At 39.0% G+C, this 16112-nt stretch overlaps 1 protein-coding gene across 1 annotated transcript in view; it reads right to left on the bottom strand.

The window, feature by feature from the left end:
• Nucleotides 1–16112, bottom strand: part of PTPRR (protein tyrosine phosphatase receptor type R) — a gene marked incomplete at its 3' end in the record, with an annotated part of 263199 nt that overhangs the window by 93126 nt on the left and 153961 nt on the right. The window contains exon 6 of the mRNA XM_080705235.1: nucleotides 10665–10933. Coding sequence (XP_080561361.1) covers nucleotides 10665–10933 — 269 coding nt within the window. The remainder of the gene's footprint in view (nucleotides 1–10664; nucleotides 10934–16112) is intronic.

Raw genomic sequence — 16112 nt, 5'->3', positions numbered from 1 at the left:
TAGAATGGGAATGGTCAGATAAAAGGAGAAACTGAAAAGGCAGAGAGCCACTGGAGAGGAGACATATTGCTTTACCTACCATGAGCACTGAGACTCTACTTCACAAAACTGCATTTTACTTAACTAAAATGTGTGTGTGTGTGTGTGTGTGTGTGTGTGTGTGTGTGTGTTACAAGGGATTAAACTCAGGGGTGGTCTACCTCTGAGCTATACTCCCGGTCTTATTTTATTTTTTATTTTGAAACAGCGTCTCACTAAGTTGCAGAGGCCCTTCTATAGGTTGCTGAGGCTGATGGTGAGCCTGTGATCCTCCTGTCTCAGCCTCCCAAGGACTGGAATTACGAGTGTGTGCCACCATCCTCAGCTAAAATCTGAACATGTTCTAAAAGGCAATCATGAGATTGGATGGGAGAAGTAAGAGTATAATACTCCATAGTACACCTGTGTGCTAAGTATACTGATAGGCAATTTTTTTCTTTATTTTCTGTGGAACATACCAGTGGGCTCCTCCTGTTTCTCCTGGAGGGTGGCAGTGTCATATCTGTCAGGAGTACCATCTCTGGAGCCACAGCAATTTGTTTCAAATCCTGTTTGTCACCCCCACACTCTCAGGGATTTACTATTGAGCTATGTGGTCAGGAGCTTAAATGCTTCCAGCATTTGTTTCCTCACTTCGGAGGATAAAGTGTGATAATGTATATAAAGGATCACAAAGCCTTACTGGATTATTTTATTTTTATTGATGTTATTTGGAGCTCAATGAGGACTGACTTCTAAGTCCTTCCTTCCTCCCTTCCTTCCTTCCTTCCTTCCTTTTTTTTTTATCTCCCTTTCCTTTCTTTTTTCTTCTTGTTTGTTGTTACACATTATGCTATGACCCCTCACTATTATTAGGTGGGGTAAAATGAGTGCCTTCAATGGCACATTGGTTCCAATAGAACAAATGGTGTTTATTTGCAGGAGGCCATGTGGTATATGTATAATAACCTAAAAGATCAAATAAGCCTGTGCTAGTAGTAGTGTGATAACCCTTGGCAAGCATAGCAATGCTGTTGGCACTTCATCCTGATAGCTTTTACCAGGCCATCTCCAGCTTTTCCTCCCCCACTGCAGGGAATATTAGCTGTGAAGGGCGGCCAGCCGCTATTTCTCCAGAGACTCCTCCTCAGCTGATGGTTGCTGCCTGGTCCAGCGATGCTTAGAAAGTTATACCTCCACCACCATTTGGGTGGCTTGACATTGATGGTTGACTAGCATGAGGGTACCAATGCCTAGCCTACTTCCCTCCCGGCGGGCCAACTGTCCGCAAGCTGCCACTCACTCTACAGAGCTCCCTGTGCTGGGTGGAGACCCGTGGGAACACCCTCTTTTCTTGTCCTTCACTTTCCAAATTGGCTCCTCCTGAGAGCAGCCTCTCAATACATCACATAAATGAGAGTTCTTGTCTCGGGCTTTGATTTTAAAGTTACCTAAGAACTCAGAGAAGATTCTGGGCCTCAGTTTCATTTGACAGAAAGTGAGGGGGTTGACTTTGTTATTGTAGATGGGTTTATTTAGTGAATAAGATTTTAATTTCTGGGGTATTGTTGTATTCTTCATACTCTGATATTCAGCCACATTTGTCCTTTACTCCTCTCTCCTAAAGGAAGATGAGGAGTAGGGAGAATGGCAGGAGAGAAAGGCTTTGAGTTTGGACATGGAACACTCTGTGTTTTGTTGTAAGGCCTGTCTTTTTACTGCTTCTACTACTGTAGACACTTAGCTCTGACATAAATCTCCTAGGCCTGGCCAGGTTGCAACCCCGAAGAAAGCCTTTAGTCTCCCATTGCTGGGCGTTACATCATTTACACAGCACCTATGGGTACCAAGTAAACCACAGTGTGGTACAGCTTAAGAAAAGTTGGACAATGTTTGTCACTGGGTATCACCAGCAACCCCTGGGCCTATGGAGGCCTTGTTAGTGATATAAGAGAGCCCTCATTGACACCACAGCCCTGCTGGTACATGAGCTGGTGACCAAAGGATCAGTCATACTGTGTTACCGTGAGCCCACCCTTCTTTTCTGGATAGTTTTCTAACTCTTTGCTATGTTTTTACTTTTAAGAGAAAATTGAGAGTGAAAAGTGAGGAAATAATATGAATATACCCATTTGTCTGTTGATTTCTCTTCCAGAAATGTGACCGTTAATCATATAGTAGCCTAAGGGGAAGGGCGGTGTCCAGGAACCTTCAAATTGTAGCATCTGAATGTGATTCCTCATTTCCCGGGCATTTGGAACCCAGCGTATATACACATTTCTTGAGCGAGATAAGTGGAGGATTTGAGGAACACAGAGATGGGACCAGGAAGGAGGAGGGATGGGACTTGATTATGTATGGGCTCATGCTGTGATATGTGATGCTTATCATCTGGCTTCACTGTCACACGAGCCATGAGAAGTGCATGCTCTCCTCCTCCTGACAAGTGACCAAACAGGTGCCAAGCTATACACATATTAGTTATGGAGCATGTGAATCCATTTCCCTAATCCCTGGACTCACTGTGGGAAATGAAGCCATTGGTTGGACTAGCATGGATTAATTTGATTTAGTCGGTGGCCAACTTATCAATGTATAATTATAAATTAATATATTCGTACATAGTATAAAAAACCCCTATGATTTAATTTAGTTAAAAAATACGTCGGGTTGTGGAGTCATACCAGTACTTAGCAGGCTGAGATAGTACGATCATAGGTTCAAGGCCAGCCACAGAAATTTAGCTAGACTCTCAGCAAAGTAGTGAGACACTGTTTCAAAAACAAAGATAAAAAAAAATTGTTTTAAAAAGGGCTGGGGTTATAGTGTAGAGATAGAATGCCTCTGGGTTCAATCCCCAGCACCACACATACATACCAATACTTAGGGTATTATATGGCAAATTCAACTGCATCAATTCAGTAAAATTTTTTAAAATTTTCTTATTTAAAAATACCATTGACCTAGGACATATATACTTGTGAAATGGAATCAGAGAAGAAAAACAAAAATAATACTAAATTTCCTTTCTGTTCTTAAAGGAACCATGCTGTTTTATGTTGGTTGTTAATTTTACAATGTTCTTTGAAGTAAGCTGGAACAGATACTGCTCTGTAGATTGGGAAAACTATACCACAGAGGACTTAATTTGTTGAGTCTCTTATTTAATAAATGTCAGAGGCTTAGCTCCGTACTTTGTCATTAGTTTATTTGTTCATATGGATCTTTAAAATTATATGAGCTCCCCAGATGCAGAGGAAAACTAATTACCTCCATAATACTTCTCGAGTACTTACTAGGTATCAGGATTGCAGGCACCATGGGATGTACAAGAATATCTTGAACTATTATAAAGGTACTTTGTCCTTAAGACCCTCAAAATTTGGTCAAGGGACAGGAAAAACCATTTAAGAACCAGCTTCAGTCTTTTTGTAAGTGATTTTTTTAATCAAATCACTGCTTGAGAAAGGTACAGGTGTGAATTCATAGGTGTTATAAATCCCCGTGGGCATGGATCAGCTACAAGAAGGAGGTAAGTTTTGCAGTGGGCTCTGGAGATAGATAGATAGGTAGAAGGAAGAAGAGGAACAACAAAATGCAAATGGAGGCAGGAACACAGGGTATTGAGGAGGATGGGGTGAGAACAGACTGGATGAGATAGAAGGTTTATTTTGGGGATGTAGTAGCAAGTAGATTTGGAGAAAATCATCAGGGCTAGATAGTGTAGGACCTCTTAGCCCAGCAAGGTGATCTGTGATTAATCTTGTAGGCAAAGGGGACCTAGTGGGAATTTCTGCACAGCAAGTCAGATAACACAGTTGTTATAGCAACAAAAACCCAAAAAGTATACAACATGAATTGAAGGATGGAAAAGAATTGGATTCAGACAGATAAGATGAAATAAAATAATATATATGAAATATATAACATATATTAGTCCTACCATTATTTTTTCTAATCAGAAGACACAAAATTTCAACCATGAAGTAATAAGAACTGGGCCCAGGGTGATGATTACACAGAGAGAATTAATAATGAGAGAGTTGGAGGGAAAAAAAATGAATAGGATTTGTTGGCTAATCGGAAATAGGGAGAAAAAGGAGAACTACTAGTCCCTTACTTTATAAGATTCTTTTTAAAATATACTTTTGTTGGTACATTGTAATTATACATCATATCGAGGTTTGGTGTGATGAAAACATACGTGCTCACAGTACTTGCGTTTCCCTCTGGATCCCACTCCCTCTCTACTCCTCTCCACTCATAATATAGAAATTGGTATTGATAACGTCACATCTGTACATGGAATTATTTGAACTGTTTTCTTCATCAAGTGTCTCCCCTCCCCACCTCACCTCTCTCCCCAAATTCCCTTCCACTGTTCTGCTGGTCTCGGTCCTCATTTATCTGAAGGCCCTTTTGTATCTTAATTTCTCTCTAGCTTCCACATTTGAGAGAAAACATACAACCCTTCACTTTCTGTGACTGGCTAATTTCACTAATATTCTCAAGTTCCATCCATTTTCCTACAAATGACTTATTTTTGTTTTTCTTTATTGCTGAGTAAAATTCCATTGTGTGTATATACCACAGCGTTATAACTCATTCATCTTTTGATGGACACCAAGGCTGGTTTTATAGCTTGGCAAGTGTGAATTGTGCTGCAATAGACATGGATATGCATGCATCACTAGGGTATTCGGACTTTATTTTCTTTGTAAAGATGTATCTGGGTCATTTGGCAATTTCCTTCTCAGTCTTTTGAAGAATCTCCAAATTGATCTCCTCGTGGCTATACTAATTTGCAATTTTACCAGTGGTGTTAGGGTTCTTATTTGTCCACTTTCTTATCAGCACTTATTACTGTTTGTATCCTTTGAAGATTGACATTCTAAATGAGGTTAGATGTACTATTGGTGTAGTTTGATTTGAATTTCCTTGATTTGCTAATGATATTGAACTTTTTAAATATATTTATGGGTCATTTGTATTTATTCCTTTGAGATATGTGAATTCAGTTCAATTGCCACTTTTTGACTGGGTAATTTTAAAGTGTTATGTTTTAAAATTCTTTGTATAGCGGGGCGTGGTGGCGCATGCTTGTAATCCCCTCGCTTGGGAGGCAGAGACAGGAGGATCGCACAGGTTCGAAGCCAGCCGTGCTGGCTTAAGATACCCTGTTTTCAAATAAGAAGTATAAAATAGATCTGGGAGTATAGCCCAGAGGTAGAAGGGCTTCCAGGAACCCCAGTACCACAATAAATAAATAAATAAATAAATAAATAAATAAATAAATAAATAAAATTCTTTGTATATTCTAGACAGAGGGGTAGTTCACAAAGGCTTTCTCCCATTCTGAAGGATCTTTTTTCAGACTTTTGATTATTTTCTTTGCCTCATAAAAGCTTTTAATTTAATAATCTTCATAATTTTCAAGGTATATTTTTATATTCAGCTTACCATATGTTTCTAGTCTCTACATTATCTTTTGCTTATATTTTAATTTCTAAATTATATTCTATTATTAATAATGTCAAGGTAATAGATGATCCCCATTAGGAATGAGAGATTTATATAAAATGACCCCAAAGACTAGGGACATTTGATTTATAATGCAGCCTTCATGATGTCAGAGTTGCACTGCTAGACTTTTTATGCAATAAAGAGAAGATTATTACTTCACTCCAGGATAAAGAGATGGAGATTAAAACATAAAGCTATTTAAAAGACACTATTGGAATACATAAGCATAAATATTTAAGGCTTAAAACTGTCAGAAAACTTTTCTGACTGCATGGTTCACTATATATCCTTCATATTTTATCACTCTTAAAAGTCTTCATTTACACCATGTTGGCAGAGAATCACAGCAGAAAAATGAGAGTGAGAATAGAAGAGTAGGGATTGTGGGATAAGCAAAATATTTCCTTTCCTGTAGCTGAGCGTTAACCTAAGAATCACCCATGAGAATCATTCATTCATTCATGATCTATCCCTTCATTATTTCATTTCCAGGAAATCCTCCTCTCTAGAGATTATATCATATATGTGCCCCTAACAAGTTCAGAGTTTACTGGCTAAGAAAGATCAGTACACAAAAGCCAGGCGTGGTGGCTCACGCTTGTAATCCCCGCGCTTGGGAGGCTGAGACAGGAGGATCGCACAGGTTCAAAGTCAGCCTCAGCTGCTACTTAGTGAGGCTCTCAGCAACTTAGTGAGACCCTGTTTCCAAATAAAATATAAAATAGGTCTGAGAGTGTAGCCCAGAAGTAGAAAGCCTCTGGGTTCCACCCCCAGTACCACCAAAAGTAAATAAACAAACAAATAAATAAATAAAAATAAAGATCAGTACAAAAATATAAAATACACCCAGGAAGTGCTGTAACCTGTGTGTGCACACAGAGTTATAGAGCTAAAGCAGAAGGATGAAGAAAAGTTCCTGTGTCAGCTTTGACTGGAGGGAGAAGGAAAGGGAGATAGGAAGCCTGGCAAGTCTTCCAAGAGGAAGTGAGGTTTACATTTCTCTTTCCTTATTTCCAGTTCCACCCCTCACCTTTGGACTTTCCCTGTGTTCAAGCAGCCAGGCTGTTTGGTGTTTTGTGGCCTTTGGGAAGAGCAGAAGGCAGAGAAAATTGAGTCTTGCCTTGGGCTTTGAGTTCTAAAGGTCAGGCCTTTAGTGGAAGGACTTGTCTCCAGGCAGGGATGTCAGATAAGGCAGTATGTGAAATAAGCACTTTCTATTCATAAGGCCTGAAAAAGTACTTGTGGATTCAAGGGAGTCAGATGTGTTAGAGGATCTGCCTTCCATTGATGATACCAGTGAGATCCTGTCCTTCATGGCCAAGTTCTGGGGAAATGGGAAACCTTCAACAGAAAGAGGAAAGTGGCTGGGAGTTGTTTCGGGGGATGAAGTCTTAGACATGCACAGTTCCTGTATCTCCATTTAGGGTAGAGCAGTGAGATAATCTTTGGGTTTAATTGGACATAGGCAAGAAGAGGAAAAATGAAGGAAAAAAAGAAAGCAATTGCTAGAAATGCAGGGGCTGCCTGAAGCGCAGTAAGGAACAACTTGGTAGAAACTGTCCAGATTGGATCTCCGAGGATGAAGGACATAATGGACAATTTAGCAAATGACAGTTTGGGCAGATAATGTCAAGAACCTCTAGTCTTCATCTCGAAAAAGTCCCCTTGAAACTTAGATGAAATACAATCGCAACATGGGCAGGGAGTGGGTGGATCAGGAAAAGGCTGAGGTTAAGTTTCTACCATTTAGGTGGATTGGACCTAGAACAAAAGCTTATTTTGAATTACAAGAAAATAAAACTATATTTTTGTCTCCTTGATTTGTAGACCCAGAAAATACCCCGCCCTGGGGGTATTTTCCAAGGGAAAATAGGAACAGGGAAAATAAAGCCTCTAAGCAAATGCTACTTTTCAAGCTTTCAAGAGTATGGTGCCTAGAAAAATGTCCAAATGTCCTGATGGATATGTGTGGTCATTCAGAAGGAAACAGGAGTAGAGGGAGGCTGGCAGTGGCCAGATCAGAAAGGGTCTCATATTCCATACAGAGGAATTATAAATTTCTATCAGAAAGCAATGTGGAGACACTGAGGAACTTTTAAAAGAGTAACATTCAAATCTAATTTAGAAAACCATGCTTGAGATGACTGGGGAGCAGAATGGACCAGGACAGAATTCAAGGTAGGAGGACCCGTAGATGGCTGTTGGGAGGAATGGGAGATTCTGAGTTCTCAGCAGTGTTAGGGATAGACAGAGGGGAACACAGGAGGAAGATGTCAGGTTGTCACGATGTTTGGCTATACTGAGAGAGGAAAAAAGGAAAGAGGAAGAGCTGAAGATAATTATCCTGGGTTGCTGGGTTTCAGAAGAAGAGAAATGATTTGATGAGGAAGGTTTTGAGTTCTATTTCTGGATGCTTTAAATTGGTGAATTTAAGCAAGCTTAAGGTAGATGTCCAGTTCAGAACTGGAGCATGGGTCTGGATATCAATGGAGAGTTGGGTTTGTGCTGAGATGCATCCTTAGAACCCAACAGTGCAGAGGGTAGTGTGAGAAGAAGTGGTATTGGTGAGATCAGGCAGGAAACAGAAAAGTGGACATAGGATGAGAATGAGGTGAGCTGGACAAGGGTGTCTGGAGTAGGGGAGACTAAAGTTGCCACTCAAGAACCAGAAAAAATGATGTCATGGTTGTCAAAGGAGGAGAGACATTAGGAAAGAAAATATTCAAAGAAATAGCCATTTGTGCTAGATGGGAAGAGAAGTGAAGCATGCTCCTTGGTTGGGTAGTGAGACCATGGACAATCAGCTCAGTAAGAACTCGAGAAGGAAGTGAGGTTATAAGATTTTCAACCAAGGAAGCAACAAAAATATTCTGTTTTTTTAAGATGTGGGAAGGAAAGGAAGACAAGAGCTGGAGAGGAATGAGTGCAGGAGTTTCTCTGATATGAAGAAGAGGAGCTGTTTCTAGGCTGAGAGGATAGCGTTCCTAAAGAGGGTACAGTTAAAAATGGAGGAGAAAAATAAAGAGGTTATAGAGTGGGACCACTGACCGGGGACTGGTTGGAGAGAATAGATTTTTTTCCACCTACTCTGAGGTGGGAAGAAAGAGGTAGGCAGCAGGTGGGGCTTCTGGGACAGTATAGATCAGGAGTGGGGGAGCTATGTTTTTTTTTTTTCTTTTTGTGGTACTGGAGATTGAACCCAAGGGCATATCATCCCCAAATTCATTCTCCAGCCCTTAAAATTTTTTTGAAACTGAGTTTTTTAGGTGGCTAAGGCTGGCCTTGAATCTGCAATCCTTCTATCTCAGCCTCCCAAGTCCTGGGATAGGTGTGTGCCACCACACCTGGCTGAGGAAGCCATTTGACACTGTTTTAGGTCTTTGTTCCCCTGTTCTTCACAAAGATGAGGAAGACACTACTCCTGTGTTTTCCCTTCTCAAACTTTTAACTAAACGAATATGTAGCTATTTAACCATTGTGCCTCTTAAAATTTATACATGCCCAGCAGAGGTCTATGGGACTGTGGGAGCAATGATTCCCTTAGATGGTTTTACATTGGCCTTGCTTAGAATTGGTGGTGCATGGTAATAACTAAAATTAGCCTGACTTTTAGCCAGTTTGTTATGATCTTTAAGATTGCTATAGACAACATGCCTCTTAATGTCTGCATCCGGACAGACCTGTCCCGTTCCTCTGCCTGTGGTTCCCCACTCATGCTCAGGGCTCTGTCTCCCTCCAGGTATCTCTTTGAAGCAAACATACATGTTTAAGGGCAAAAGACCCTGAAGGAGGGAAGAAGTAAAGTTTATGCCCTCCTGTTTTCAAAGAAGGAAGTGCTGAGATGAGTGATTGATTGATGCCCAGTCCCAGTGTGGCAGAGCAGGGTCTGGACTCCCAGTTGGCCACAGTGAGAAAGACCCAGCCTGTCTTCCTGTACAGACTCAAACCACAGGAAATTCTTATCCCAGTAAGAGAATGTGGGGTGGAGGCCAACTCAGATCCATCTAGAAACCAGTAGGAATTTGGGGAGATGAGGCAGGAAGAATGGCTTGATGGCTCTGTTTTCCTCTGGTATGCCTTCAGAGCTTGCCTTATAAGGGCTGGTAGAGATCACTACAACAAACCCCTTTCTTTTCACACCATTAATTTTTCATTGACAACAATTTAAAAGAATTTTGAATGAGAATTTTATATTCTGAAGGTCTTAAAGCCTTAAACTGTATTTTTCTGAAGGGTGTGTATATAAACCATGACTATTTTAATCAGACACTGTGATGCATTATTGGAAAAAACACATATATCTGTGATATAAAAATATAAGGAAACAAAGGGACAGTGATAGAAAATAGAGTTCTAGGAAACTAAGAGGAGAATATATATCTTAAGGACTTCTTAGTTCATCCACTACCTTGGTACATAAATGTGAACACAATATGAATAAAAATTTAAATATAAAAACAAAATTTACATTAAAAAAGCTATACTTAATATTTGGGGGAAGCAAAGAAATTTCCCATTATTTATGTATTTTGCATATTCTAGTTTTCTTGCATTGCGCTTGCTTTAGATACAAGTATAACAATATGCAACACATCACACAAACAAGCACATTTTAAAGGCAGACAAGGTAACAAACATATCATAGATCTTGACACTTAATATTTGTTGTGGTCAAAGGAGGCATAGGAAAAATTTAAGTAAATTAGTCTGTGGCGTAGACTCTTACATGACTTCAAACATTGTGGGCTTTTGCAGTAAACACCTGAGTTTATCTCCAGTTGTCTACACTAGAGTTTGATGATGAGTAAACAACTTTCTATTTGGTGAGTGGCCCTCAATAATCCCTAGATAAATGGTGATAGAAACTGTCCTATAGTTGAAGATGTTTTTTTTTTTCTTGAGTCTACACAAGCTTGACAGAATCAGATGGGCCTAACACACTTTATCTGACACAACTAGACTCTTGGGAGACAAGAACCATTACTTTCTTTCTCCTAGTGTCCATCTGATGATGAATGATCCTATTCAGTTATTTCAATCATATCTAGCTCTATCCTTTTTAGTTGATGAATACTCTTTTCTGAAGACAGTATCATTTAGGCAAATATATGGGATGCTCTTACCTTTCCTGAAGTCCTATGGGCTTCATTTTGAAAGGAGAGGGGCAGACAGAGGTAGAAGCGGTGGCTTTGATCTCAGGAGTGCATTGGCCTTGAGGATCCACAATGACATTCAGCACCTTGGGCATCTGCTCAGGCTGGACCATGCTGTGGGCTGTCTTTGCCTCACACTGTGCTGGCTGTAGTGCAATGGGCGATAGGTGGATCTCCTGGTTTTTTTCTTTGTCTTGTCTCAGGGAAAGCTGAAACCTTTCTTTTAATCTGTAAAGAATCTGTAAAAGGAGATATAAAGAGCTGCTGTCATGTTTTCACACACCAAACGACAGAGTACTACCTCCTCCATCCCAGACTCGAAGAAAAATCAAAACAAAGTCTTAATCATAAAGTAAATGCAGCCCTGAAGGGTGAGTTCTTGATTTTGTGGTAGTGAGATTTTTATCAGAAGGATATACTTGGTATTTCTAGGTACATGGCACATACCTCTTGTTATGGTTTGGATTCAGAATGGCTCCTAAAGACTCATGTGTTGAAGGCTTGTTTCCCCCATATAACAAGGTTCAGTTTATGGGCTTTATTGGGAAGTGATTAGATCTTGAAGGTGCTGACCTCATCAGTGAATTAATTCATTGATAACTGAATTAACTATTAAGAGGTGGTGGAAACTGTAGGCATGTGGGGCATGGTTGGAAGAAGTAGTTCACGCCTCTGGGGACGATATCTTGTCCCAGGACCCTGTTCTCTCTGTTTTCTGGCTGCCATGAGCTCAGCAGCTCTCCTCTGCCACATCCTTCCACCATGAATTTTGGCCTCACCTCTGGTCCAAAGCGGTGGAGCTGGCCCACCATGGACTGAGCCTTTGAAGCTGTGAGCCAATATAAATCTGTTTTCCCCTAAGTTGTTCTTGCCAGATATTTTGGTCACAGAGATGAAAAGCTGACTAATGCACATATCAGATATTTGGGTACATGCATCTGTTCCTCAAAGATATATCCAAAAGTAAATTTGGCTAATTTTATAAGAACACCAGGAGTCAGTTAGATTACATGGGAATTTACTAAAAGGTTAAGATTATAGAAGAAATAGCCAGCCACGAAATGTGGGCCCATGACATTTACAGAGCCAGGGAACTGCATTCAGTGCAGCAGGGAAGAAAGAAATCTTATAAAATATTCATAAAAGAATAGTTCCACTATAACCTATAATTTCTTATACTGGTAAATATTGTATTAGTCATATCTGGACCTGCATACCTGATATACTTAACAAAATTAAACTTAGGGCATCTATCAAAGAATAATTTGGATAGCCAGAGTTTTCTACCTTACCCTTTCTCTGATTAGTTTTGAATGCCTACAGAGAAAAAAAAAGGTATCACTTTTCTCCATTCTTAGCATTCCTTCTGGGTAATTCCATTTAGAATTGGTTGGATGACCACTTTTGAACTTTTTTTTTTGTGGTACTGGGGTTGGAACCTAGAGGCATTCTACCTTTGAGCGACACCCCCAGCCCTATTTTTTTTTCTTTATTTTGAAACAAGGTCTCACTGATTTGCAAAGGGCCTCACTAAGTAGCTGAGACTGTATATGAACCATGATCCTCCTGTCTCAGCCTCCCAAATGCTGGGATTACAAGCCAGCACCATCACCGTGCCGGGCCACTTTTGAACATTTTAAAATACTTCTATTAGTGCATTTAGAGTCTCAAATCATAATGCAGTTCACAGTGATAGTGACATACATTCACACAGCACTTTGTGGGCTTCCTCCAGCTCCCTCTCCATTCTCCTCTTCCTCATACAAGATACTGAGATCGGCATTGGTCTTCTCACACATGTACATAAGGCCACTGGAAGTGTTTCCTTCACTAATTCTCTCTCTTCCTACCCCCACACTCCCCTAGTCCAACTTCCTGGCTTCACAGGGGCTTATATTCCATTATCTAAAGTCCCTCTTGTATACTTTTAAACTTTTAAAAGAATGGAACTGACTTTGCTGGGACACCCCACAGGCGAAACTGTAAAGTGAGCAAAGTCTATTCTTCATTTCCCCAAGTTTCCTTTTTTATAGGACTTTTTTTTTTTTTTTTTTTTTAGGCAGATTCCTCTACTCCAATTCCTGAGAAACTAGGTCTGTTCTAAGGAGTGATTTGATAAGTGAATTCATTTGAAGAGGGGACAGCTCATTATTTGCAACCATCCAAAGGTGAACAGCACCAATGACATTTGCATCTTAAAATGCCTTATGCCAGTTGAACTCCCCTGTTTAATTTCTAGAATCAATTAGCTCCAACAATTGTTATTTTAGGGTGAGAGCACTTTCCCAGAATTTTGCAATCACATTTATTCCAACTAGTCATGAGGCAAATTCTGTCTTCTTTTTCAGAATTCTTTTAAATTCTAGTCATGTTTATGTTTTAAATCCAATGGAAAGATCTAACTACATATTTTTTCTTGTTAAAGGTTAATAAATTGATAAACAAAAAAGAAAATTAGAAAAAGAGTAATCGGAAACTGGGGAGGAAATAAGTATCTTTGAAAATTTATTTAGGGATAACTTTAGAAAATATTTTACCAATATTCTAAATACGATATTGGAAATCAAGGATCAAAATAACAAAATAAGGTTAGAAAAAGAATCAGGATGAAATAAAAATATAATGATCTAAAATGAGAATACATCAGATAAAAATTGATTAAAATTCTAAAGAATGGAACCCTCATCAACAAGATGTAAATCTTCTTTGTAAGCGATACAAACCAAAATTGACAGTGCAGAAGTATCATTCATGGTATGTATGCAAACTTGAGGAACTGCCTTGGATGTAGAATAGAAGAATAAAGAGATGAAGATTGGAAGTCAAAAGAGTTACTATAAATGACAGACTAAAATAAATAAAGGGGAAAAAGTCATTCAAAACTATTTTTCAGAGCCCATTTTGTGCATATTATGAAAGCTACAGGGTATTTATTCCACTATAAACAAAATGGATTGTGCTCTTTTCCTACGAAACTTGGGAATATGGAATGAAAAACATCTTAGGTTAAAAGAGCCATTCAAACTGTGTATGTCCACTGAAAGAAGAATAAATGTGAGATGAAAATGGAGCTATTTTCAGAGCTTTGAGGAAAAAAGCAATGCATATTACAAAGGGTGCATGAGTTTTACATCTAGATGAACTGGTGTTTATGTGTATGAAGCCAACAGAAGGAATGTTTCAAATATGCAGCCTTGGAAAATATACTACCTATGTCTCTCCCTAAAAAATGTTGTTGGAAGATGTACTCTCCCCTAGTCATGAGAAAGATGACTCAAAATTAAGAATTAAAAAACTAGAAATTGTGATATAAACGGAGCCTTTGGAATGATTTAAACACAAAGTAGAAGCCTAAGGGAAAAGCAGTCAAAAAGAAAGAAAGGCATGGGGAGTGAATGCATGCCAGGTGACCTTTCACTTAGAGATATAGAGGGCACCACAATTATAATGGTCATTACAGGCTTTTCTGACTCATCACATCATAAACAAACTGAGGTCACACCAAGCAATGGCTCGCCCAGAGTTCAATTGGCTTTGGCCCAGGCCAGCCCCAGGCAGCTCTGACCTGCAGCCCTGCACACCAGCACCGTTCATTACCTCTGGTGCCATTCTTCTCTACTCCACCATTCTTAAACATTGACCCTGAAATTACATCTGCAGCAAATCTGGTGATCATTACGAGGTTGCAAAAACATCAACACCAAGATTATGCTATTTTGGATTAAAAGAAGGGTTCCTTAAGAAAAAACAAACGATGCACATGTAAGGTATAATTAGAAATGTATTATACATTGAACTACCAGGAAACTTAAGGGAGTTCTGTCATGTGTTTATGTGTATTCGCTTCCTTATATCCTGGAAATTTTTGTCAGGTGGTATTCATTGATTCTGGTAGGGTAACACTAAATATTAGATTTTGAAAAACAATGAGTTCAGAATATTTCCATGGCAAATATTATTGCATAAGGAAAATATCAGAGGTGTCAAAGTTATAAGCCATCTTCGCTTTATTATCATTTCTTTAAAATAAATATATTGTGGTTTTTGTTCTAAAGCTATGACATAGAAAACACTAAAGTGGAATGCCTTTATCCTATGATTGGTGCCAAAGGGTTTTTAACTTTTGGCTTCTTTCTTTTTGGTTTTCATGACCTTTACAGTGTATTTTGCCACCACTCTGCACAAACAAAACCCACTTTAAAACAATACCACTCAGGAAATGCAAATATGGTAAGCTTATTGTGTTAAGCTAAACATATAACTACTAAACAAAGAGACAATAGAATTGAAAATGGAATGGAATCGCATATGTTTTTTTTAGTTGCAAGCAAAGTTATTTTCCTGAATGAGAAAAAATCCAAACCTTTACAAAAATACACATAGTAGAAGACAATGCATGCACTGTATATTCTGAGCCCTTCACATATAATATGCATAGTAGAACACTTGCTTGTTCTTTTTTATCTGGATGTTGGAGAAACATATTTCAATGATGAAAATGAGAAAGCCAAGAAATTGTTGACCTCAGTTGTTCCTGACAGATCACTTTTATGATAGAATTAGTGTAAAACAAGGTCGTAAGTCCTTCTGTGCCACTCACAGGCTTCTGTTTTTGATGAAGAACCTTTGCTACATATTTTACAATCAGTAATTTATTCAATCTCTGGTTAGAGGTCAACTTATCAACCTGTCTCTGTGCAGTAGGTATGCAAACTGATTTCTACATTTTTAATTAGGGAAAAGCAGAACCTGGAGAATACAGAATGGGTATAAGACATCATCTAAAATACTCAAAAGATTGGTCTGTCTGAATAAATGTGTAAAAAAATCAAAGAGGTTGGTATTTGGCAATAGAGCACTGTCATAGAATTAAGTTATAAGGCAGTGGTTTACAAAGGCAGGGAAGTTTGTTCATCAGGGAACATTTGGCAATATCTGGCGAAATTTTTGGTTGTCATATTTGTGGGGGGAGGGAGAATAGAAAGGGTACTACTGACATTTAGTAGGTAGGGGGTCAGTGTTGTTGCTAAATACCCTAAAATGCTCAGGAAAGGCTTCCCTCCCCTATAACATAATAGGAAGTCCAAGATGTCAATAGTGGTATTGTTCAGAGACCCTGGTGGAAGAAATCTTAAAAATCATCTGATTTAGCTTCTTGATTTTATATTTAAGCCCAGAATGGTTGGATGATTTATGGAAGGTTGAAAATAATGTCTAAAATTTAGGTGTTCTGATTTCCAGGCATGTGATCATTCAATTCTACTGTTCCTTCCAAATACCTGTGATCTTCCTGATCTCTTCCCCAAAGCCTCTGGAAAAGCATGTCATAAAGTTTTCTCTGCACAGATTGAGGTTTGGTATCTAGCATATGCATATTTTTATATGTTAATTCACTTTGTTTTAAAACTCAGCCTAAAA

This window comes from Muscardinus avellanarius (assembly GCF_963383645.1).
Source record: "Muscardinus avellanarius genome assembly, chromosome: 11".
NCBI classification, from domain to species: domain Eukaryota; kingdom Metazoa; phylum Chordata; class Mammalia; order Rodentia; family Gliridae; genus Muscardinus; species Muscardinus avellanarius.
Note: the sequence above shows the minus strand (reverse complement) of the source record. Positions and strands in the feature narration are given on the sequence as shown.